General features: G+C 46.4%; 1 protein-coding gene across 2 annotated transcripts in view; it reads left to right on the forward strand.

Annotated features, from left to right (window-relative positions):
• Positions 1 to 25,443, forward strand: part of Usp13 (ubiquitin specific peptidase 13) — a 123,710-nt gene that overhangs the window by 67,908 nt on the left and 30,359 nt on the right. For both annotated transcript variants that reach the window (XM_028872663.1, XM_028872665.1), the window contains exons 9-15: positions 2,641 to 2,712; positions 3,031 to 3,124; positions 12,244 to 12,369; positions 13,299 to 13,452; positions 16,944 to 17,118; positions 21,969 to 22,057; positions 24,978 to 25,100. In XM_028872663.1, coding sequence (XP_028728496.1) covers positions 2,641 to 2,712; positions 3,031 to 3,124; positions 12,244 to 12,369; positions 13,299 to 13,452; positions 16,944 to 17,118; positions 21,969 to 22,057; positions 24,978 to 25,100 — 833 coding nt within the window. The remainder of the gene's footprint in view (positions 1 to 2,640; positions 2,713 to 3,030; positions 3,125 to 12,243; positions 12,370 to 13,298; positions 13,453 to 16,943; positions 17,119 to 21,968; positions 22,058 to 24,977; positions 25,101 to 25,443) is intronic.

The raw sequence follows: 25,443 nt of genomic DNA on the forward strand, positions 1-25,443 counted from the left end.
CTTATTTTAAATTATAATAGAAGAAACTTGTGCTCTTTCAAATTTCAACATTTTTAGTGCTTTTTATGTAGGATTTTTTTTCTACATTGTGAAGTTTGACAAATAATTAACTTTGTACATGTTTTCTTTAATGAATGTTTAGCTCATGCCTGGGTATTGAATATAAGATTTAAACCTCTCTCTGTTCTCGACCAGTTGGCCTCATTGCTTTGGGCCTTTGATGGTGTAGTAGGTGGTGGCAGTAATGTGTGTGGAGGAGACTCATTCATATCATGGGTGCTTTGTGTGGTGTGGAGAGGCCCCACTGTCTGCTCTGAAGGGACTTCCCCAGGGATTAACTTCTTCCCACTAGGACCCACCTCTTAAATGTGCTCCCACCTCCCAGTAATGCCACAGGCTGGGGAACCAGCTGTGAACATGTGGCCGCTGGGGGCAGGCATCCAGGAGTGGCAGTGCATTCCCTATTTGGTTACTGGGAGTCATTTTTGAAAGTGGCGATGTGACATTTTAGTGTGTAAACATAGCTCTCATCTCAAAAGGAAGAGAGAGAGCTTATGCTTGAGTCAAATGTGAGTGACGTTGTGAACAACATGTATTCAGGTTGCCCCAAGAGACATGCTCACTGTGGATTGGTCACATGAGATTTTGTTAGTTACAGCACAAAGAAGGTCATAAATCAGAGTGTTTACCAAATGCGTTGCTGGGAACCACAGGCAGACAGGTCACAGAAAATCTGCCGTAGATATTGATACTGTCTGATGGCATTTTAGCTTTTGGATTTGTGGAAACTAGTTATCTAAGAATACATTTTAAAGACTTTAATAAATAGTGTGTTAGGTTAGATGCATTACGTGACTTTCAAAGGGGCTGAAAATAGCCTAGGGTAGTTTAGCTCTGGTCTGCTACATTTTCCCTCTCCATCATCTTTAAGTTCAGGCATTGCTTGTAGAGTGTTTAACACAGATGTGGCTTTTCTTTTTTCCTGGGACCTTAACCTTACAGATGACATGAGCCCGTTCAGTTGGTACCAAAGGCGTTCCCGTGTTAGACAGTGTTCTGTTGCTGTAGATGCTGTCTTCGCACAGATTGCATTTAGTATGGAGTCTGGAGTCACAGATAATGACAAAGAATATAAGTAAACCGTGGAATCCCAGCTGGTGACGGAGGGTGAGAAGCTCAGCAGGGAGCAGGGAGGGTGAACTGCTACCCTTCCTTCTTCCCCGTCTGGGAAGGGGCTTTCCACATACCCGAGGAAGAGTTACCAAGCGTCAGCGAGAGAGACAGCAGATGGCCTGGTTTTGAAGCGGGGTTAGCTTGGTGAACAGCCAGAGAATCATGGACAGGGGGAGAGAGCTTACAATGAGATCAGAAAAGTCAGCAACAGTCGGCTTCATGAAGACAGAGGCCAGCCTGGGCTGTAGAGTGACACCCTGTCTCAGATAATTCACAACAAAACAACCACAAAAAGCAGAGAGGGTGGATAGGACACGGACTGTGGGAGTGGAGGGAGTGAGTACAAGTTAATATTAGCTGTCAGGGTTAAGGCTCCTACTGCTTTGTCAGGACTGTGGCCTTCAGGGGGAGAGTGGCCAAGCAGTGAGAGCCTGAAGTTTCAGAGCTCAGCTTTGGAGCCAAGTGTGTGTGTGTGTGCGTGTGTGTGCGTGCGTGTGCATGTGTGTGTGTGTGTATGTGTGTGTGTGTGTGTGTGTGTGTGTGTGTGTGTACATTCTGGGTTTCATCATCTACTCCTGGCTGACTTGGATGCTACCTAGTAAACGTGCACCCCAAGTTCTTATCTCTCTCATGAAATAATGGCAATATCAACCTCTTGATCAGAGGGATGCAGGGAAAAATTTCTCGGCCTCACAAAAGTCCCTTCTCGAGAGACCTTTACCTCAAGAAAGGCGGTTAGGGCAGTTGTCATTGCTGCCACCTTCCTTTTGAAGTCACTGGCACAATTCCTAACAGTAAAGGAAATGTTTTATATAAAAGTCCTACAATCAGATCATTGTTGATATTAGACCATAATAGTCCGAGGATGGAGACTTTCAATAAAGCGATAGAGCAAAATTCACAGCAAAAAACAAACAAACAAACAAACAAAACCCCCCAAAACCAAAAAACAAAACAAAACAAAAACAAAACAAAACAAACCAAAAAAAAAAAAAACCAAGGAGGAACCCACAGCTGAGCCAGGCAGAGTTCAGGGTCTGGTCTTCCCTTTGGCTTGAAGAAGGCTGCCACTAACCTAACCTGTTTTGTGTGGGACAGGGTCTCACTGTGGAGCACAAGCAGGCTGGCCTTGAACTCGCAACACTCTTCCTTTACCCTCCCCATTTGCTGGATGCCATTTGTTTTTGAGGCAGTGATGGTAGTGACATGGTTTCTGATATGTCAGAATGGTGTGGGGGACTGGTGAGAGAATTCTAAGTCTTAAGCCTCTGTCTCAGGTGAGGAGATGGGCACATCTGAAGGCGTCACAGAGCCTTGAGGGAGGGTGAGACCGTGCGTTGTGGATTTGGGGATGAGTCTGTTGTGGAGGGAGGACCTCAGAAAAGCCTTTGCTCAGCTGGGTGTCAGTAGAGTGACAGCTTGTTTCTGTTGTCCCGTCTCTGTGGTGACTGTCCTGTTGTCTCCTAGGTACGTAGGAAACCTCCCAAGGATATTTGACTACTCGCCATTAGATCCAACCCAGGACTTCAACACCCAGATGTAAGTGCCCAATGCTGTGTTTGAAGTTTCTGGTGGGGTGTTCGCATTGGTTACTGCTGAGTTGAAGGCAATTCCTTTTTCTTCTTTATTTTCTGTATTTTTAAGTGTTCTAGAATGGGTGTGTGTTACCTTTATAAGAAGAGATTAATAAAGTTATAAAGTACTGAGGAAGCTTTGAGAGTGGAGTCAGAATCAAGCAGAGGCAAAAACCAAGCTGTTTGTGAGGAGCAGCCCCCTCCACAAGGACTCATGGGTGACCTCCACACCTCTGTGGGAAACAGCAGTGGCTTCTTTATTGTTTGTCTCTCTCCTGGCTAGGACTAAGTTGGGGCATGGTCTCCTCTCTGGCCAGTACTCGAAGCCTCCCGTGAAATCCGAGCTCATTGAGCAGGTCATGAAGGAGGAACACAAGGTATGTGTCCCTGTGTGCATGTTGACATGTAGGTGGGCGGGAATTTGGTCAGTGATGTGGGATTCCTGTGTTGGCAAAGGCTGCTGTAAATTCAGTGAACTGCCAGGGTAGCTGTGAGTGGGTCCTTGTCCCTGTGTTCTTAAAAAAAAAAGGCAGTGTCAGTTTTCACTGACGTGGGTCACACATGGGCGATATGTGTGCTCTCACTTGTGATTTTCTTAAGGCGGAGCTGGGATCGGAGGCATGAAGCTTAAAACCTACCCCCTCCCTTATCCACTCTGGGCCTCTCAGTGTTTACCTTAAGCTCCAAATGTTTTTGCTAAGTCCCCTTGTCTCCCTCTTTCCATCTCCCCATCCTTCCTCTCCACTCCCTCCCTGTTCCATTTTCTTCCTTCCAGAGAAAGAGTCTCCCTGTGTAGGTTAGCATAGTATAACGTTTTCTTCAGAGATATGAACAGCGTGGACTCACTGGAGGTAGGACACCCATAACAGGCCACCATAACAGTTTACCTAAGTCTGGTTTGGGGGACCCATGAGTTTCTTGGGGAGTACTTACCGAAACAAGGATGAGGGATGACTGTCCGGAGTGTGGGTTCCTCAAAGACAGCCCACCCCAGGATGGGCAGTGACTCAGAAAAGCAGCATCCCTTATAGCTCTCTGTCCAATTTGCAGACAGCTCTAGCGAAGAGTTTTCTTTCTCTCAGAATTGTTCATTGCTTATAGAACCTTTGGGAGGGTTTGTAAGTTTTGAACTGTCCTCAGTCTTGTAAGTTTTCTGAGCTTCCCGAGGGCACAGTCTCTTGAGAGAATGTTTCAACTGGGAGAAAATATTAATAGTTCTACAACGGATTCCCAGGTTGGCCTTGAACTCTTGATCTTCCTGCTTCAGCTTCCACAGTGCTCACTACAGGTTCTCTTTTGTTAAACCACAGCGCATGGTTTCTCAGCCTCCTCCAGAGCTGAGGATTAAGGGTATCTGTTAAGTTCTTGCTGGTGGAACGTTACTGAGTGGTTTCCCAGCATGCTCAGCTAGGGAAAGTCAGTCGGCTGCTTGCTGCTAATAGGTAGACTAACTCAAAAATGGGTTTGCTGGATCTCCGTGGGCACACTGGGCTGCTCTCTCCTCCCAGGCGTCAGTGTTACACAGCTCCAGAGGGCACGGCTTGCAGCCCGCTTCTTCTGAATGGTGCCCTTGGCAGTGCACAGCCAATATAGATAGATTCAGCATGCCTCACAATTATGGCCACAAGCGTCCTGAGTGAAACCCAGACCCACTTCCCCCTCTGTCTCTTCAGAGTACCCCGTGTTCACCGGTACACTGTAGTGCTCATGCCTGTTCCATGCTGAGTCTCAAAGGTTTGACCTCTGTGTTCCTCAGTTAGCTCAGCTATCCTTAACTGACATGATTTAAGAGCAGGAGTGGAAAGAGAGTTCGTTCTTGGTCATTTGGAGGTGGACAAGGGAGAGGAGGAGGATGTGAAGGGGAGTATATCCACATAGGTATCTGGACGGGGAGAGGGGAGCATGCTAGGAAGAGAGGAGGGAGGGAGGGAAACTGATGCTTTGCTTAGAGAGCCCAGGAGAGTACACCTTCTCAGGCAGTCTTCTTACCAGCATTGCAGGATAAGGGCTACAAATCTATCAGGACACAAGGGAGCCTCACTGGGGACACACGGAGGATGTTTGGGCCGTGGCATCACCAGGCTTCTTTCTCTAGCTTCCATGAAACTTTGAAGGAGTGATGGTTGATAAAAACAAAATTGTGTTTTGATCTCATTATTCTGGGACATTGTTCAGGCTGGGCCTTGGGAAGCTCTATGGGGGTGGGTGACCTCCACCTTGTCTGGTGGAGACAAGGAGCCTGGTCCTGCAGGGCTGTACAACTGCAGGCAGATCATCAAGCCACAGCTTTCAGATGGCTGCAGCTGGGGTACTTTTAGGAGTCTCCTGACGATGGGAAAATCTGTGTGTGATTATGACCATTATTGTGCTTTTAGAATCCCCTTATTTGAGGAAATGTAAACTCTCCAGGTGAGCAGTGTCTGGAAATAAAACTGAATTTTGCTATTATCATGATGTCCTTTGCCACCGATGAAGAGGTAGCTCTTGGGATGATCAGGGTACAATATATTTCATCTCACAGACAACTGCCTACAGCCCTTCCGCCCCTCAGCATCCGACCAGTTGCTGGCACCGGCCAGGCAGGCAGGTGGGAACCCCTACTCTGTCTGGCCGAGTATGACTGCCTTCACTTGGGCCACATTGGGCTGAGTGTGTTTTCTTGGTTCATGCACACTATCCACGCCCTCGCCCCTCAGTGGCAGCTGGAGCCCACTGGCAGCCCTCTAGTACGAGGAAGGACATGATGCCCAGCTGACTTCAATCGCTGTGACTTGAGACCTGTTTAGTGCTCCTGGCATTTGGGTTTGTGACCTCTGGTCTAGATGACTTAGAAAACACTTCCCTGCAGTGTAGAAACTGTTGGTCTGGAAGAAAGAGTCCTGCAGGGTCTGGGGTGTTTATTGGTGGAGCAGTGACCTAACACACACAAAGCCCTGCATAGACAGAGTGTGGTGGTCTAGGGCTGTAATCCCGTCACAAAGTGTCACTGCTGTAGAGGCAGTCAGACCTGGGAGAATGGAGCCGATAAAAGAGGCAGCCTGAAGTCTCATGCAATAGCCTCCTTTGTTCAGAGCATCAGAGAATTTAAAACAACAACAACAAAAACCCATAAGAGTAAAGTTCTCATGAGTTTAAGCTGTGTACAATCACAAGGACAAGCTGCACATGGCAAGAACATGTTTTTTTTTTTCCATGGAGGCGTATAAAGGATAGTTCAAACATTTTATTGATCAACAAAGGCAAGCAATAATGAGTAATCTAAAGTAAACTCCTTCCTATCTGCTACACCTGGGAGGAACAGGAAAACACATTCCAAGGACAATTCCGTGTTTTAAAGAAACTGGGGTTAATGAGACTCTTGTCTTGTTTTCTTGGAGTTTTCACAAGCACGCAGAATTTTCCTCACATGACTCCATCGATGGACTGTGTTCTAACAAACAGGAGGTGGAGACAGGGGGATCATAAATTCAAGGTACATAGTGAGCTCCAGGCCAGCCTGGCCTAAATGAGGCCCTACCTAAAACAAGCAAAAGTTAAAAAGAAAAACTCCTGACCATGAGTAGCTGCAGTGTGCTTCCTGGTGGTAAAGAGAAGGTCTTGTCTGGGGGTGGGAGTAGGCTTTTGGTTCAACATCACTATGGCTCCTGTGACATTTAAGGTAGGAAGGGACTGAGCATGTTTTCTTTTGTGGTCCTGGTTTTAAGCAGTTTTTCATATAGACTAATAGTCCACAGCAGAACAATACTTGTGATGGTGGAGGGAATTATTCTGCAAACAGCTCACACCGTGTTTGCTGGGGCCAGGCTCTTCCTGTGTGGAGACAAATCCATGCAGAATGGTAGAATGCTGTGGACATGGGAATTGACCCGGGCCATCTGGTGTCCGTGCAGCTGTGGACAACTCTGCGATCCTGCTCGTAGATGGGACATTTCAAGTGTGCAAATCACCTGCTAGCTCAGTAGCATGAGCTTTTCATTTCTCACCTCTGCATTTTGTCTTGTATCTTGGCTCATTCCTGATAGATACGCATCCTCATATCAGACCATCTGCCACAGACCAATTACTGGATTTTTAGTAATGTCTCGGTTAATAAACCATTTCATCTATAAAGAATCCCAGTGTCTTAGTTATGTTTCTATTGATGTGATAAAACTCTGTGACCAGAAAGAACTTGGGGAGGAAAAGGTTTGTTTTGTCTTATACTTCCAGGGAACAGTCCATCACTGAAGGACCTTAAACAGGCAGGGACCTGGAGGCAGGAGCTGGCCCAGAGACCATGGAGGAGCAATGCTTACTGGCTTGCTTCTCATGACTTGCTCAGCCTGCTTTCTTATACACCCCAGGACCACCTGCCCAGGGGTGGCACCACCCAAAGTGTGCTTGGTCCTCCCTTATTAATCACTAATTAAGAAAATGCCTTGCCTATAGGCTTGCCTATGGGCCGTTCTTAGAGAGGCATTTTCTCAACTGTGACTTATTTTCTCAGATATGTCTGAGTTTGGTTACATTGACATCACACCCAGTGTTTTCATATAAAAGATACTGTTATTATTATTATTATTATTATTTTGTGTGTGTGTGTGTGTGTGTGTGTGTGTGTGAGAGAGAGAGAGAGAGAGAGAGAGAGAGAGAGAGAGAGAGAGAGAGAGAGAGAGAGAGAGAGAGGTGTGCATATGTCAGTGGAGGCCAGAAGAGGGCTTCGGATTGCCTGGAGCTGGAATTAGGTGATTGTAAGTGGCCCAGTATGGGTGCTGGGAACTGAAACTGGGAAGATCATCAAGCAATTTTTAAAACTTTTATTTATTTTATTTTATTAACATTTTTTAAAATTTATTTTTACACAGTTTCCCCTCCCTTCTCTCTTCCTGCCCTCACCCCCCAATCTGCCTCCCTCCCCATCCACTCCTCCCCCATCTCCATTCAGAAAAGGGTAGGCCTCCCATGGGCTTGAAAAGGCATAGCACATTAAGTTGAGACAGGACCCAGCTCCTCCCCCTGCATCAAGGCTGGGTAAGGTAATCTAGCATGGGGAACAGGTTCACTAAGCGCCAGGGACAGGTCCTGATCTCACTGCTAGGAGCCTTACTAAGAGAGCAGGCTACACAACTGCAACACTCATGCAGATGGCCTACATCGGTCCCATGAAAGCTCCCTAACTGTTGGTCCAGAGTCCAGGATCTCCCATGAGCTCAGGTCAGCTGTCTCCGGCAGGAGTCTACTTCCTGAATATAACACCAGTAGCACGGACACTGACCAACAATTAATAAATGGGACCTCCTGAAACTGAAAAGGTTCTGTAAGGCAAATGATAATGTCAATAAGACAAAATGGCAGCTTACAGAACGGGAAAAGATCTTTACCAACCCCACATCTGACAGAGGGCTAATCTCCAAAATATATAAAGAACTCAAGAAACTGGACATCAAAATACCAAATAGTCCAATTTAAAAATGGGGTGCATATCTAAACAGAATTCTCAACAGAAGAATCTCAAATGGCTGAAATACACTTAAAGAATTGTTCAACATCCTTAGTCATCAGGGAAATGTAAATCAAGCACTTTTAACTGCTGAGTCGTCTCTCCAGCCTAGTATTTGATAGGGAGGACTCTACCATGTCCTTAAGAATTTGTTCTTGGTATTTATTTATTTTACTGGTTTGTGTATGTGAGGCTCACACTCAGATCCTTCCTTGTTCATGCTCGACAAGTGCTTTCTAACAATTTAAAAGTGGACACCCTTAGAGCTTTTTCCACCCACAAAAAGCATGTTTGAAGTGGTTGTGTGTTCTGAGAAACTGTGTCGGGGATACTTTGACTCCCAGATTAAATAATTTTGGCTGACACCATTGTGGGTTTTAGCATTGCCCGAGGTAGCTAGCCTCCTGCCACACTGAGGTGATAGGATTTTAGCTTTATTTAAGCATTAGACTTGCTTTCTTTAACTTGTATTTACCCCTCTTGGGCAAATGTAACATTCTTGTCTTTTTTTCTTAACATGAAAAAGCACATTTTCCTGCACATAAGTGCAAGATAATGGTGTTTCTAAGAGAATCAAGCCGTAGACACAGTCTCCCTCGAGTGTCCCCCTCCACCATGTTGAGTTGTCATGTAACTCAAACCAACTTCAGTTTGCTTTTTTAAATCATGTGACAAACAGGAGGAGGAGGAGAAAGGACTGCCTGGCATTCAGTGTTGGCAGTTCCCATTGGGCTTGAAGCTGGCTGCTGGAGAATGAGCTGCCTGCCGAACTTGCCCTTCCCAGTTTGTATGAGCTCCCTTTACTCCACACACTGAAGCATTCCTATATGTCAGTTACTCAAAGCAATCATGCTAACAGTTCTTCCTCCAAGTACTGTGCAATACTGAAGCTGACCAGCAACTGGCTTGTAAACTTGTGTGTTTATAGACAAATTTCTAAACAGTCTTATTAAATAAGGAACACAGAGCCAAATACAGGGGTGCAAGCCATGGAGATCAGAGCAATAGTGAGAGCCACCAAACTAACCTTAGCTCACCACACCGCCTCGCTTCCCAAGCAAGCCTCTTCCTGTCTAACTTGCGCCTTTATTGCCTTGCTGTTCTGCCTTCTCATTGGCTCTTAACCCAGCCTCATCACTTCCTCGTCACTGCCTGTCTATACAGACTTCCAGGTCTCTATGGTTGGTACTGGGATTAAAGGCATATGTCACCACACTTGGCTATGTCCTTGAACACACAGAGACTCTGCCTGCCATTTGATCAAATTAAGGGCGTGTGCTACCACTGCCTGACTTCTGTTTATGGTTGACTATGACCTTTGATCTCCAGGCAAGCTTTATTTATTAACACACAAATAAAATATCACATTTCAGCACAAAGTATCACCACATGTGTTAGGGACAGGTTGACCTGTGTCTGTGGTCAGACATATCTTCAGGCATTGCTCTGATGTGCTGGAAGCTCCAGCTAGCTCACTTCTTGCTTATTAACTAAAGCACTGGGCTCTGGGGAGCAGTGGACGCTGGCTGTGTGCCAACATGCTGTTAGAAAGTCCTGTGCAAGCATCTGGGAGAATCTGAGCACTTTAGTCCTCTCTAACTTTAGCTGGTCTGTTTTTCACTTGCTGATGGAGAAAGAAGCACAGTAACCTAGTCGGACCACAGACTCCCTCAGAGGTTGCTGTTATGGAGACTCTGGGCCACCCTTCTACAAAGTGAGTCGTCAAGAGACAGCTTACAACCAAGACAGCAGGCGATTTTGCCCGCTAGGGCTCTAGGAGCTCTTAGGTGATGTCACTAGGCCACTGTCAAATGGAAAGAATGACTTTTGTAACTCCATTCTCTAATTTTCATTTTGGCTTTTTAAAAACTGTCATATGCAGAGCCCAGCCTTTTGCTTGTGTGTGTGCATGTGTGTGTGTATGTGTATATGTATGTGTGTATGTGTATCTGTGTGTGCATGCATTTAGTGGTCAGAGATCAACCTTGGATGTAGGGCTTTGGGAACAATCCATCAGAAGCAGCAGAAATAAGGTAGGGGAGGCAGCAGTCACTTCTAGTCCCAGTCTGGGGAGGCAGAGGCAGGGTGATCCTTGATGCTTACTGGCCAGCGGTTTAGCTGGTGCATGAATGAGCTCCAGGTTTGGTGAAAGATCCTATCTCAAAAAATAAGGTGATGAGGTGACTGAGGACGACAGCCAACATGGACCTCTGGCCTCTGCCTGCATGCTTGCACATTTGCGCGCGCTTGCGCACGCGCGCACACACACACACACACACACACACACACACACGAACATATACATAAACTAAAAGAGAAAAAAATCAAATTTGCATCTGTGTGTAGAGAGCAAAGCATATTGCATTCCCGTGAGCCTTCTGAGCCCTGACAGGTGTCAATAATCAACCTTTGTGAGTGCAAGTGTGTGCGGAGGTCAGCGACATCAGACTCCTCTGAAGCTAGGGTTACAGGTGGTTGTGGGCTGCCTGAAGCCTGGTGAGGGGGCTGGGAACTGGACTCAGATTCTCTGGCAAAGCAGTGAGTGCTCTTAACTACCAAGTCACCTCCCTGGCCCATGAGCTAGCTTCTCATCTTAACTGCCAGAGTCCCCTCCACGGCGCATCTCTACTTTGCTCTGAAGATTGACCACAGTGTCACTCGTACTGTTCTCATAAAGTTGACAGAGCAATGTCCCCGTATCCTGTAGATGCTGGCTCTTGTCATGGTTACCTTTCCCCTCATTTGAAAGGTGGAATTTACAGTTAGACTGGACCCACTTGCCATTCAGGCTTCAGATGTATATGAAGGGGCTATCTGCTGATTTATTCTTCTTTTAATTTAGTGTTTATTTATGTACATATTTCATACAATATAATTTGATCATATTCTTTCTCCTCTGTAGGGGACCTGCCCCCACCTTTACCCCAGGGTACTCTTGAAGAGAGAGGGATAAGAGATTTAGAGAGAAGGATACAGAGGAGAAAAAAAGACAGAAACACAGGATAGCCTCGGGAGGGCCTGCATTCTTATCCACCAGCCCAGAACTTTATTCAAAAGGGCTTTTTATAACAATACCAAGGGGCAAGGCAAAAGACCTCCCCCTGCTAGGTACAGCCAAGTGTAGACCCTTCCAGACACCTGGTACCCAGGCCGGTGGTCCACTCATCCTCTTCAGCAGCCCTGGTGGTAAAGCAAGCTCAGATCTCACTAGGAAACCTCTGTGGATTCCCACACTTCTCCTCTAACTCCTCTCAGATCCTCCCCACCTACCCAACTTCATGCTCTTTCTTCTTTCTCTAAAATGAAAAACAAAAACAAAAGCAAAAAACAACAGTCAAACAAAAACACAGTAAGACAAAATTCCAAAACAGAACCAAACAAAAAGCCGGTTAAAAACAACCAACAAAACAAAACATGGACTTCATTTCCTGTTGCCGACTGCTGGCCACAGGGCCTTTCCTAGAGCGTAGTTGCTATATCCAGTGATGCTCCATTGAAGAAAACTGAGTCTTCTCTGTCAGCAAGTACCATTGCAGACAGTTTCCTTGTTAGAGGTGGGATCACGTGTCCGCTTTCCTCTCAGTGCCTGGATCTTATCTGGTTGCCTCTGTGCGGGTCCTGTGCATGATACCAGTCTTTGTGAGTTTGTGGGTGCATCAGTCCTGTTGTGTCTGGAAGACACTGTTTCTTTGGAGTCATCTGTCACCTCCGGCTCTTGCAATTTTTTTGCCTCCTCTTCGGCATAGATTCCTGAGCCTTGAAGGGAAGAGTTTGATGAAGACTTATCACTTAGGACTGGGTGCTCTGTAAAGTCTCATTCTCTGCCACTGTTCAGTTGTGGGACTCTGTGGTAATTACCCTCTACTGCAGGAAGCTTCACTGATGTGGGCTGGTGATGCTCTTTTCTCTGGGTACAGCATTATGTCACTAGGAGTCATTTTATTACTGTGTCCCTTTGAGCAGAATAATAGTAGTAGGTTTTCACCTATATATGATGATTTTGTCTTTATACTCTAGCCTCAGCAGAACGGGATCTCTCCACGCATGTTCAAGGCCTTTGTCAGCAAGAGCCACCCAGAATTCTCCTCTAACAGACAGCAAGATGCCCAGGAGTTTTTCTTGCACTTGGTCAATCTGGTGGAGGTAAGTCTTGAGAATCCTGCAGGGTGGTCAGAAGTGCACCAGCTGCTCTGGTGACGGCTTCACCAAATGCCCCTTCTCTCTCCATCAGTCACTCACTGGGCCTCTTGCTGGCTGCCTCTGCCATGTGCACTTGAAGTGGCTGCCTCTCACATTGGGTTCCAGATGCTGCTGGCTCTGTGTGGCTTTCATGCTGTGCCTGTTATGGGTGTGATGGTCCCTGGACAGAGTCCCCTGAGAGCCCCTCCAGGTACTTGATATCCAGCCACCACTCAAGTGATCACACTTCCAGTGCAGCTCGTGGAAGCCATGAAGAATTCACCTTAAAACAAAACAGCAGCCCTTCCCCCTTGATTATGAAAGTATTCTTTATGGTAAAGGGAGAAAACTCAGGAGAAAATCAGAACTGCTGCAGTAGCAATGGCTACAGTTAACATTGAGCAGCTGATCCTTCAGCAATTCCCAATCAGGTGTGAATTCTGTTTGTGAGTAGTGTTTCCCTTTAACCTGTTGGAAGGATATTACTATATCCTTGTGTATCCTAATATAGCAGTTTCTTTATGTATATGTAGTTTACATTAAGTACATTTGAAATTGTATCAAACATACCTTGGTTTTCCCAGGACAGTCTTTTTTCCTCGTTCTATTATGTCATTAACCTATTTACCTTCTTTCTTCTAATTCCACCCATACTCATCTATAATTTTAATGACTGTAATATTACTCACAGGTGAATCTGAATTTATTTACCCAACCCCTCATTTTGGGACACTATATGAATCACAATGTCTTGGTCTTGTTGACTCTGATGTCCAGAAAAAATGCCATGTAAAGCATGATCTTGATGGCAGAATCAGAGCTGGCATTGTGCTGTCTTTCATCCGTGGCTTCACTCCCCTGCATCCACTAACCTGGTGTTATCTGACCTTCAGAGGAATCGAATTGGCTCAGAAAACCCAAGTGATGTCTTCCGGTTTCTGGTGGAGGAACGCATTCAGTGCTGTCAGACCCGAAAGGTCCGCTACACAGAGCGGGTGGACTATCTGATGCAGCTACCTGTGGCCATGGAGGCAGCAACCAACAAAGGTAACGGTCCTCAACGAGAAAAGAGCCTCATATGTCTCCCTGTGGAGAGACCTGCCCAGAGACAAGCAGCCCAGGCAGTGGGATGGGCTGTGTTTGGGTTGTACATCCCTTCTCATGGTTTTCCAAGTCCCTATGTGACTTGTCATGGCAGGCTTGGTGGAGGAGTTGTGGACAGGGGCTACTTTAGAGCCCAGAAAATGTGACTCATGGTTAGGCTGCAGTTGGCACAATTGTGTTGCTTGTGGTGATGTGGGTAGGATGCTCTCGTGTCATTGATGATATGCTGTGGTATAAACTTTGATGGAAATGCTTCTTTGGGAGTTAGAAGTGGAATCAGAAATCTTGGGAAGCAACCATATTTTCTGTCTGGGTCTTTAAGGTGGGCCTCCTGGGAGGTAACTTGTGGCCGGGCATGCTGTAGCAAGGAGGCCCAATAGAAGAATGTCTGGACTTTGAAATTCAGGAGAGGTACCACCATGGCTTTCAGGGCATGGCTCCTTCTCATGCCGTCAGTACAATCTGATTCTTCCAGGTAGGAAGGATGAACGGTATCACTTAGAGTTCAGGTCTTAGAGAAGAAAAGGCCAAGATGGCTGTTGCTCCTTTTGGGGTACTTGCCATCCTTGTAAAAACTCCTCTCTGAGTGCCTATTGCTACTCTTCGGGGGAGTTAATTTACTGTGATTTTGGGAAGTGATGACTCTGATGATTGAAGATGAAATTGTTTCCGTTGTCTATGTATGCATACAGCTTTGGACTGCATTTAGGTTCTTGCCCATCATCTGAGGTACGGAAGGCTGTGGAGTGGACAGTTTGTTGCCTTTTGAGAGTGAGGGCCATCTTAGTTAATTTTCCTGTTGTCATAAAGTGCCTGACAAAAACTGCTGAAAAAAAAGAGGGGGGAAGGGAGAGAGTTTACTGTGTGCCAAAGTTATAGCATATAGTCCATCATGATAGGAAAGTCATGTTGATGGGAGCCAGTTACATTACGTTTTCCAGCCAGGAGGCAGAGGGAGATGAATGCTCATGGTCAGCTTGCTTTCTTCTTATGCACTTAGTGCTGATGGTGCTACTCATTTTTAGGGTGGATCGTCTCACTCTAATGAGCCTAATCAAGATAATCCCTCACAGGCACGGTCAGGGGCTAAACTAATCTAGATAATCCCTGACAACTGTGCCTGAAGGCTTTACCTCCTAGATGATGGGAAAGCCTGTCAAGTTGACAATCAGTCTGAGCCATTAGAAGGAACAATTAGTTTTCCTTGCTCACCTCAGACTTAATGTTCTGTTCAGTTCTGTCAGCCTTGGTGATAAAGAGTGTTCTCAAAAATTAATGTAGTTTTGAGAGTGTCAATGCAGAGGGAATGCACACGCTGTGTATGTGTTCAAGGATGGTGAGGCAGAGGGACCTTCTTAAATGCAAAGTGAGGAGGGTTGCATGAGTTGGTGGCATACAGGAATCCCGGGCTATAGGATTAATAGGAGCAGCAGCATTCAGGCCGAGAGGGTGTCATTGCAGAAGCAGCTTCCATGCAAGACTGGGATCGGATCCTCTTGTGATAGTTCTTATTGCCAGGTAGAAGCACACCCCCCCCCCCCCCTTAATGCTTACTTTGCTTATTTAGTTGGTAGAGCTTGGCAGAATGAATCAGAAGGAATGCCAGAATTTGGATTTTGGTAGCTTTCACAGTCCTGTGATCTCTAATTAGCTGTACTATATGAGTGGTAATCTTTTTTAAGAAAAGAGATTTACTTAACATTTGTATGCTAGATAGAAGTACTACATTGCAAGCTGACTGTGGACAGAGAAGGGGCTTTAAAAGCTTTCTGGGGGGCTTTTAGGAAATAAGTGTGTGTACAAGCCAACCTATTAGTAGGGACTGTTTGCTGCTGTTGTTGCTATTGTGAAATAATCAACCAGAAATGACATTCCAAGTACCTGTGATGTTTTAACTGCAGTTAGTGTCAAAATGGGATCATTCTCTGGCTCCTAAAGGCTTCCCAGCACCCTCCTTTCTTTCCTCGTAGTAGTTGTCTGATCACTTTATCAGTAGAGATTGCCTGAGAGGCCTCCGGCCAGTGGATTGGATGCTGTTTCATCAGTGTTGGTTGTACTTCCGGGGTGGTGAGGTGGATAAGGGCAAACTTAGCCACATACTCCCCTTGCCCTCATGCCATTGTGGATCCCACGACCACAGTCACAGTTGCTGGAGGAGCCAATCCAGAAAGCAGAGACACCGACTCTGGCCATTGTCTGGAGCTCAGCGACAGCCCTGATGATGTCATCTCCTTTCCTTGGTCATGCTATTTTCCGGACAACTTGAAGTTGGCAGCAGGGACTTTCTTTTTCTTCCTCTCCCTCTCACTGCCCCTCCCCCCCCTTGCCCCGCAGCCTTTAAACCTGAGAATTTGAAAAATCTGACTCCTTGTGTTGTGAGAGAGGCCTTGGTGGATTTGAGCCAAAGAGACATGCCATGTGGGCGGGGGGCAAGGGGACACAGTGGAAAGTTACTCACATCATGCATCCACATGGAAAGTTTTATTATTAAAGGGGAAAGGGAGAAGAGAAGGGAGGGAGGGAGGGGGAAGGGAGGAGAGAGAGAGAGAGAGAGAGAGAGAGAGAGAGAGAGAGAGAGAGAGAGAGAGAGAGAGAGAGAGCACATGGAGGTGCACACCCTATGGAGACAGAGAGAGAGAAAAGAGGGGAGGAGGGATTTCTTCCTCTAAAAGGGAGCTTTATGTAAGATGACATCAAGGTGTTGGGCAGGTCCCCAAGGGGTGATTTAGAATGCTAGCACCTTGCATTGATTTTATATCTCTTTTGGGCCTTGTCTGTGTTTGTTGACCAAGACTTTAAGTGCCTAGGCTTGTCAATGATTGATTAGTTTTGATCTTCAACCTCAGTTTCTTCATCAGGGGAGTGAAGGGCCTGGGGAGAGGAGAGCCCTTGGCTCTCTCATAGCTGCAGAACTCTCTGGGGTGAAGTATGAAGAGCAGCACTTGGGGCACCGCAGGCTGGGAAAATGGAGCTGCAGGTCCCCGCATCATTGATGTCCCATGCATGATCTGATCTGGACTCAGTTCCCTCTCGTTAGTCTCAAAATGAAATAGCAAAAACAAGAATAAAAAAATAGAAGTAATAGCAGTGGTGGCACATGCCTTTAATCCCAACACTGGGGAGGTAGAGGCAGGCGGATGGATCTCTGTGAGTTCAAGGCTAGCCTGGCCTACAGAGTGAGTTCCAGGACAGCCAGGGCTACATAGAGAAATCCTGTCTCAAAACAAAACAAATAAGCAAACACACAAAAAATAGAAGTAAAAGGTGTTTCTTACTCTACACAGTCTGTTAGGCTTGGGAAGGGGCTTTGGGCAGGCTTCTCCAGAATGGACAGACAGGCAGCAGCCCTGACCTACGAGGAGACATACCACTCAAGAGGGTGTGGCTCCTGTGCGGAAGAGAAGCATGACTACAGGTTCCTTCCTGTTCCTCAGATGAGCTGATCGCCTATGAACTGATGAGAAGGGAAGCAGAAGCAAACCGAAGACCTCTTCCCGAGCTGGTGCGAGCCAAGATCCCATTCAGTGCCTGCCTTCAGGCCTTTGCTGAACCAGACAATGTGGATGACTTCTGGAGCAGTGCCCTGCAGGCCAAGTCTGCGGGAGTGAAGTGAGTAAGGCCTCCCTTAACGGGGAAAGAGGAGCCTACTGAGGCGGGCGCTGAGGCAGGGGAGGGGGCTGGGTGTTCTGAGAGTCCATGAATGCTGTTCATGAGGGTAGGATGGAGTGTGAAATACTGTCACTCACGTCACTTGATGAGCCTGACCAATAAGACAGTCCTACTATTTGAGTTATGTACTGAGTTGGGGAGGGTCCACTTTTTTTTTTCTTTTTTTAAAGCAAAATTGCCTTTTTTTTTTTTTCTCTTGCCATGAGAGTAGGGTTAAGAAACACCCTTACTCCCACATGGCAAGAATGATAACTGGTAAAGACATCACAAAACTACTCATGGCAGCCTTCAATATGTAAACATCACTGCATTATGTTGTAATTTTACACTCAGTTTTAGCCTAGGCCTTGGTTGATTGGGTGCCTCCCGGGGAAGTCTTGGGCATGCTAGATAGGCATGAGCATTTGCATGGTGAGCTGCTTACGACCAAGTCAGGAGAAACCTCATGTTCATGTTGTGAGCCTGACTGTCGGGTACATGCAGTTTTCCCTCCACTTAGTCATTTGATACAGTCAGTCCTTGCTGACACTCTTCGCATTGCCACTTGAGCTGGGCAAGAGTGCTTTGCTTCATATGAGACTTCACATGCCAGAAACGGGGAAACAAAACACCTCATTTCAAACACTCAGGGCTAGAGATGCATCTCAGTGGTAGATGCCTGCCTAGTGGGTGTGAGGCCCTGGGTTTGATTCCCAGCGCTACAGAAAACAAAACACAACAACCACCACTCCAAAGCCAAGTCCTCACACATCTCACAGCAAAACCAAAGACACCAAAAGAACAAAACAAAGCAAAACAAAACAAAACCCACCAAAAGCCCCATTTTTAATCAAAATAAGTTTGAAAAGGTCCAATGCAGATGAGGATTGGTAGCCAGCCTTTCATTCTGTTATGAGCTGTCTATCCTTGGGTAAGTTTTGTTGCAGGGACTTCTGAGGTGTGTGTGTGTGTGTGTGTGTGTGTGTGTGTGTGTGTGTATGTGTGTGTGTGTGTGTGTGTGTGTGTAAGCATGTGCAGTGCATACCGGTACACACTTACCTCAGTGTGTATGTGGAAGTCAGGGGACAGTTCTCCCACTTTTCCCTGGTTTGACACATGGCCTCTCTTCTTATTACCACCACATATATCAGCCATGTCGCAGCAGGCCTGCAAGCTGCCAGGGAATCTATGTCTCACCTCACTGTAGGAGCACTGGGACGCTTGAGTGTACCACTGCCTGGCACTACATGGTTTCTGGGTATCTGAACCCAGGTCCCTAAACCTATGGGGCGAGCTGTTTATCCAAAGAGCCATCTCCTCAGCCTGCATATACTTTTTTTCTATATGTGAAAAGAATTAGTGTTGTATAACAATTGTCATTAGAAGAAACAGTCCTTGTAGGAAAGAAAAGGACTAGATCTACTAAAATCCCCACCATTTACTATTTACTGAGGAGCTGGCAATGAACTTGCCGTCAGCTGTTTCTGTATTATTGTTTTTGTTGTGTTTTGAGATAGGGTCTTGCTGTAGGCCAACCTCCCATGCACCAGTTATCATATGTAATATGCTCTCAGTGGTGTGAGGTAGGTTCCTTTAGTCTCTCACTTTATAGATGGGGCAATGGAAGGAGAGGCAATTAGCTGGTCAGTGGCATGCTTGGGAGATAGAGCTGGTCTGACTGTGCTCAGGGATGGCACTCTTACTTAACCCAGGCTTGTCTGTGTTACCCACCATATTATGCTCATGTCCATATGTAGCCATGCTTAGTGTTCCTTATTATGCTCTATAATGTTTCGAATGATAATTTTGGCATTTGGCAAATCCAGCTAGTGAACTTCTGGAAATTCTTTATTTTTAATTTATTTTTTAGCAATGTAGGCTGTGACTTGACTGACATTTTGTTAATGTAAGGTCTTGAACTTTCCTTTTGTTAGACCCAGAGCCTGAAAAGCCAGAAAAAGGCAAAAGGTATCCTTAGTGGCTAGGTGTGGTAGTACATGCCTGTGATCCCAGAACTTGGAAAACTGAGCAGGAGGATGATGAGTTTTTATGCATAGCCTAGATATGAGAGAGAGAGAGAGAGAGAGAGAGAGAGAGAGAGAGAGAGAGAGAGAGAGAGAGAGAGAGAGAGAGATATCAGGGTCAGTTTAGACTACATACACACCTCTGTATTACAAAACAAAAAACAAACAAAAAACAAAACAAAGAGTGGGTTGATCTTGGTGGGTCTATAGGTCAGGATGGACCAGACATAATGATCCTTTAAATTAGGGGTTCTCAACCTGTGAGTCTTGATCCCTTTGGGAGGTTGAACCACCCTTTCACAGGGGTCGCCTAAGACTATTGGAAAATGCAGCGATTTACGTTATGATTCATAATAGTTGCAAAATTGCAGTTATAAAGTAGAATGAAAATAATTTTATAGCTGCAAGTCACCACACCATGAGGAACTAACTATATTAAAGGGTGCAGGCATTAGGCAGGTTGAGAAGCACTGGTGTAAGTGATCCTAGCAGACTGTGTCTGGGAAGACTGTTATTGTTTGGAACATCTGCAGAGGGCTGGACACGACTCACCTCCTGTCCTTGAGCCGATGTGGCTGTGGAGGGACTTCCATTTCTTCTTTGTCACTTGGGAGGGAGGAGCATAGTGTGGGCTCCAGAGCAGACTTTCCGGGTCAGCTGCGACGTGACCTTGGCTGAATGACCCTCCTCCCAGGGCCCTGTTTCCTATCTGTAAAGCAGGGATAACAGGAGTATTTATAGAACCGAGGTGGTCCAAGGGAGCTGAGCAGAGCAAGTGCTTTGCATGGTACCTGTTAGTAGCTGTAGGATGGGTGGTGTCCTTATTGCCACTATTATGGTCTTTCGAGTGAGTGCATGTGTGTGTATGTGTGTGTGTGTGTGTGTGTGTGTGTGTGTGTGTGTGTGTGTGTGTGTTCGCCTTGGATCATGTGGTCTGCATGTGGTTGACTAGTTATCATATTTTGGCACATTTAGTAGAAAGGGACTAGTACTCTGTTCTCCTTAGCAGGTGTTTTTTTTTTTTTTTTTTTTTTTTTTTTTTTTTTTTTTTTTTATAATGCCATAGTAGCAGGTGAATTGTTAGTCTTGATAAACTGGAGGTCTTGGCTTCACTTAAGTGAGAGTGATGTTTATTGAGGCTTCTCAGAGAACCAGAGAACCTGGTTGCAGGGACTGTGCATTTTTTCCAAGAGCCAGGACAATCCTAGATCAGCTCCTTGGCAAGGCCAAGCTCTTGTAGCTGCCTTGCTATCTTCTACTGTCCTTGTGATGGAGAATTTGAGACACAGCAGGCTATGTAACTTGTCTGGGGGGAAATACAGGCCAGTGATGGACCCATTCAGTGTCCAAGACCTTAGGGCTGACAATTCACTTCAGTTCTAGTGTGTCTAGTGTGTCAAGAGGTTCTCACTAGTGTGAGCACTGCACAACCCTGCAGCAGATACACAAGTGAGTTCATTTCTAGATGTAGAAAAAGCCTCAGAAGGCCAGTGATTTACCCAGATTTGGAGTGAATTAAGGAGCCTACTGAAGACCCAAAGCTCTACCTTTCTCTTTGCTCATGGTCAGCCTTATGCTGTGTCTACTGCTGTGCAGTAGAGGGCAGTAAAACATTGACATTTGCTTTGTGCGTTCTGGGTAAAGATGTATTCCAAATAGAAGGCAATGGCTCTAATTCAAAAAGTAGGGTTTAAAGGAGGTAGCTCAGAATCTTTTATTTTAAAATGGGCCCATTGTACTGTCCATGGCTCATTTTCTGTCCTTGATTTTAGCTAAAAGGCTGAGAAATGATGTGGCTCATTGCCTGTTTGCATAGACAACCAAATAGAACTGGATGCTGGAAATGATTGGTGACTGAATGAGCAGGAACAAAGGCACGGATTTCATGTACAACAGAATAGTCAGCCTGTGCACAGAAGTGCTAAACCGAGCCTGGGATGTTGGGTCTTTCAGTTTGAAGTGAACTCAGAGTTAACGTATTAGTTTTAAAATGTAAGGTTTAGGGGCTCGAGAGATGCTTCAGCAGTTAAGAGCACTCGCTGCTATTGCAGAGGACCAGGGTTTGGTTTCCAGGACCCACGTGGTGGCTTATAACCACCTTTAGCTCCAGTTCCAGAGGACATGACCCCATTTTCTTGCTTCAGCAAAGACCAGGCACAATGTGGTGAATATACACACATGCAGGCAAATACTCATAAACTAAAATCTTTTCAAAAGGAAGACTTAGATTTAGATAGTTTAGATAATTACTCTGAAATGGAGCTGTCTGTAGGACTCATGCTACCAGGGATTCAGGTATTTGAAGAAGCTCTGTAAGGTCAGACTAAACCCAATTTTGGTTAACTCTTCCCTGAACCAGCCATTGCCGGGAGGCAATCATTCTAGGCTGCAGTGAAGCAAGGCTTCTCTGCATCACTTCAAGAACGTCACAGACACAGTGCATGCTTGACTGGAACACCTACAAGTGCATGCATGGAAACCCTGCAAGATGCTGGGAAACCAAATGATGTAAAAGCACTTTTCGGAACATCGCGGCCAAGCAACTGCTGGGAAGCGGCTGCACTCCATGCTCGCTGTGTCCTCCGTTCAGTGTTTTCTTTTGTGGAGAGGCCAGGAGGTTGGAGCGAGTGTGTGAGTAGCTGTGTGCTTGACTGTGGTCCAGTTCCTCCTCACAGGGCAGTCCTGGACATTGCCGGGCGCTGCAGACAAAGCTGCCTGTGCGCCGTAGACTGCGTTTGCCTTTCTCTCTGCCTTGTTTGATTGATCTCCCCCCCTTGTGTTTCCCAGAACATCTCGCTTTGCCTCATTCCCCGAATACTTGGTAGTGCAGATAAAGAAGTTCACTTTTGGTCTTGACTGGGTTCCCAGAAAATTTGGTAGGTATCCTTTGCATGCTTTTGCTTAAACTATAGAGTGAGCCACTTAACAAGACATGGCATGTGGTAGAGGCTGTGGGAACATCTGCCCCCATCATGCCCAACCCATTGCTTCTGTGTTAACTCCCACCTTTCTCTGGACTTACAGCCTAGGAGAAACACCAATAATTAGAAATGCTGTATGCTAACCCCCCCTTCACTACTGAGCCCTGGAAGGACCAGGCTTTAAGAGGGAAAGTGCAGTCCTCACGGTGGCACATCCCAGATGTTACTGTGCATAGTTATCACTTGGGATCCTTAGAAAATGCAGATGCTAATTGGCAGGTGCAGGGTGGGCTGAGAGACTGTGATCCGAATCCACCCCACTTTTCTCTGGACTCACAGCCTTGGGTTGGCATTGCTAGTCTAGACACCACCCTTGGAGGAGCAGGTAGCTGGAGGTATACGCTCCTCTTAGCAGCCTTCCCCTGCCTCTGAGACACAGTAGGTGCTGCTGACATTCATCTAAATCATACAAATTTTACTAACAGTCATGTGGAAGCAGTTGCTTTGCACAGTTGAAAGAAGGGCATGGTTTGGCCTTCACTGGACTTTCTTCTCACCCATATGCAAGGTGCTTGGTCACTGTGGAAGGCTTATTTTCCAGACAAGGCATAAAGGCCATTTTCTCCACTACCAGGGTTGAATCTGATGGGTCTTAGTAGCTCCAGAATGTGGAAGAATGTGTATTTTGCCCTGTATAGCTTCTCAAGCAAGGGCTTCAAACTGCTTGCCAGTCTCTTACAGATTTGTGTTTGGGCACTTCTGCAAGCAGCATGGCAAGTCTTCAGAGTCATCCAGGTCCTGGTGGAAGGGGACAGGGAGTGAGGAGGGAAACCAGCCAGGGTGATTTTCTAGGGAGCCTGGTGCTGGTGGCCACACAGTGACTGTTTGCTCATCCTTTGTGCTGGGCTATTCCCGGTGCTCAGGAGACCCTTGACTTTCTTGCTGGAAGAGGCTTAGGGAGCAGAGAGGATCTGAGGGCAGGGCGCTGACCACTCTGTTCTCTACTGGCTTCTGGGAGGGACAAGATACTTGAGATAGGAAACTTTGGGCTGCTTTTCACAGCCTGCCTTCCTTCCTTCCTTCCTTCCTTCCTTCCTTCCTTCCTTCCTTCCTTCCTTCCTTCCTTCCTTCCTTCCTTCCTTTTTTTTCTTTTTTTGTTCTTGGAATTTTTGTGAAGGAACAAAAATGAAATCAGATTTTATTGACTGAGTTTAAAGGAGTCTCAGGGAAGGCCTGGGCTTTTCTCTTAAGGAACAGTTGTATCAATTTGGTGAGTCTGACCTTGTGTTTAGTTTTACTGGTCCTTAAAATTTAACTTTTCAAACTTAGCTTTTGTTCTTCGGTTATTGTTTCATTTATACTTATTTATTCAGTTTGTTTTTTGAGACAGGATCTCATGAGCCCAGGATAGCCATGAATTTACTGTGTGGATGAGGCTAGCCTTGAACTTCTGATCTTTCTGCTTCCATGTCCCAAATTCTGTGTTTATAGGCATGTGCTACCATGCCCAGCCTGCTTTGTTGTCTTCAGTAGGGTTTACATATCTGGCATCATTTGGAGGCAGTTATTCTTCAGGCCTGAAGGAAATAACCCTGAGATTGTAGTTGAACCCACTTCTATTCTATTTGCATAGGCGCAGCACTGAGTCTCAGATGCTATTTGGCTTATAAAGCTTGCCTTTGAGCAAGTCAAATGCAGTAGCAGCTGAGCCAAGAGGGTTTTATTTTCCTCCCAGAGCACCAGGGGTGAGCACTTAAGATTTAGTCAAGTTCTTCTGAGCTTATAATTTATAACTTAGAATCATCACAGTATCTGTCACGATTTGGAAAAAATGTCAACAAGGAGTTTTCAAACTTAAATGTGAAGCAAGGACAGGGAAGCAACATGTAGGAAAGAAGAGCCGCTGGGTAGAGGGGTGCACAGCCTGCTCTCCTGGCGGGCACGCACAGCCTGCTGCACACACAGCCTGCTGCACACACAGCCTGCTGCACACACAGCCTGCTGCACACACAGCCTGCTGCACACACAGCCTGCTGCACACACAGCCTGCTGCACGCACAGCCTGCTGCACACACAGCCTGCTGCACACACAGCCTGCTCTCCTGACGGGCACACACAGCCTGCTGCACACACAGCCTGCTGCACACACAGCCTGCTGCACACACAGCCTGCTCTCCTGACGGGCAGACACAGCCTGCTCTCCTGACGGGCACACACAGCCTGCTCTCCTGGCGGGCACACACAGCCTGCTGCACACACAGCCTGCTGCACACACAGCCTGCTCTCCTGACGGGCACATACAGCCTGCTCTCCTGACGGGCACACACAGCCTGCTCTCTTGGCGGGCACACACAGCCTGCCTGGTGGGCTCCACCATGTGTAATCATATAGGTCAGAGAGATATCCTGTCCCATATGCATGATGTGCACATTGAGGGCCGTCCAGAGCAATGGGGTCAGTGTGAAGTGGTCACAGAGGCCACCATCGTCTACAGTGGAAGCTAAAGGGAGGCTCAGGCAGTTAACACAGGAGAATGTGCTACAGCTTCATGGTTTTAGAAATCCAGAAGTCTAAATTTTAAAATTGAATTTTGTCCATATTTTAAAAATGCAAAACGGCATACGTCCAGACCACAGATAGCCTGGCTGCAAGTCTGACCTCTGGCTTATCTGACTGTTGCTGTCCAGTGTGACACCTGTGTCCCACCACTCTCTGCCCTTGTCCTGAGCCCTCCATTAATCTCTCATGTGGCTTGACAAGTCTGCTGAGTCCCTTAGCTTATCTAGATACATGCATGTAGTGAACACAAGCGGATTTATAATGAGCTGACTGTGGGCTCTGGAGTGTCCAGTGAATATAACCCTTTGTTTTGCAGATGTTTCTATTGATATGCCAGACCTCCTAGATATCAGCCATCTCAGAGCCAGGGGCTTACAGCCAGGAGAAGAGGAACTGCCAGACATCAGTCCCCCTATAGTCATTCCTGATGACTCCAAAGGTACTGTCTCCGACTGGAAGGACACTCTCTCCCTCCCACCCTCCTCCAGCCAGGAGCAGCCACCGTTCCACTGTTAATCTGCTCCTTGTGAGGTCGTCAACCTAGACACATAGGAACGAAGCATGCCTGCCACTGTACACTCGAAACACATGCATTAGGAGTCACTGACTTGGGTCCTGGTGACAGGTGGCTCCTGACAAGGCTTACAGACTGACAGTGGTGAGCAACAGGGGGACCACGGTGGTTTTTTCGTACGGCTCCTATCAATAATGTTCAGGCTAGAACCCTTGACTTGTAAGTAGACAGTGTTCTTAGAAATAAATGCAGGGAAATCATTTCGCTC

Source organism: Peromyscus leucopus, chromosome 6 (genome assembly GCF_004664715.2).
Source record: "Peromyscus leucopus breed LL Stock chromosome 6, UCI_PerLeu_2.1, whole genome shotgun sequence".
NCBI lineage: Eukaryota > Metazoa > Chordata > Mammalia > Rodentia > Cricetidae > Peromyscus > Peromyscus leucopus.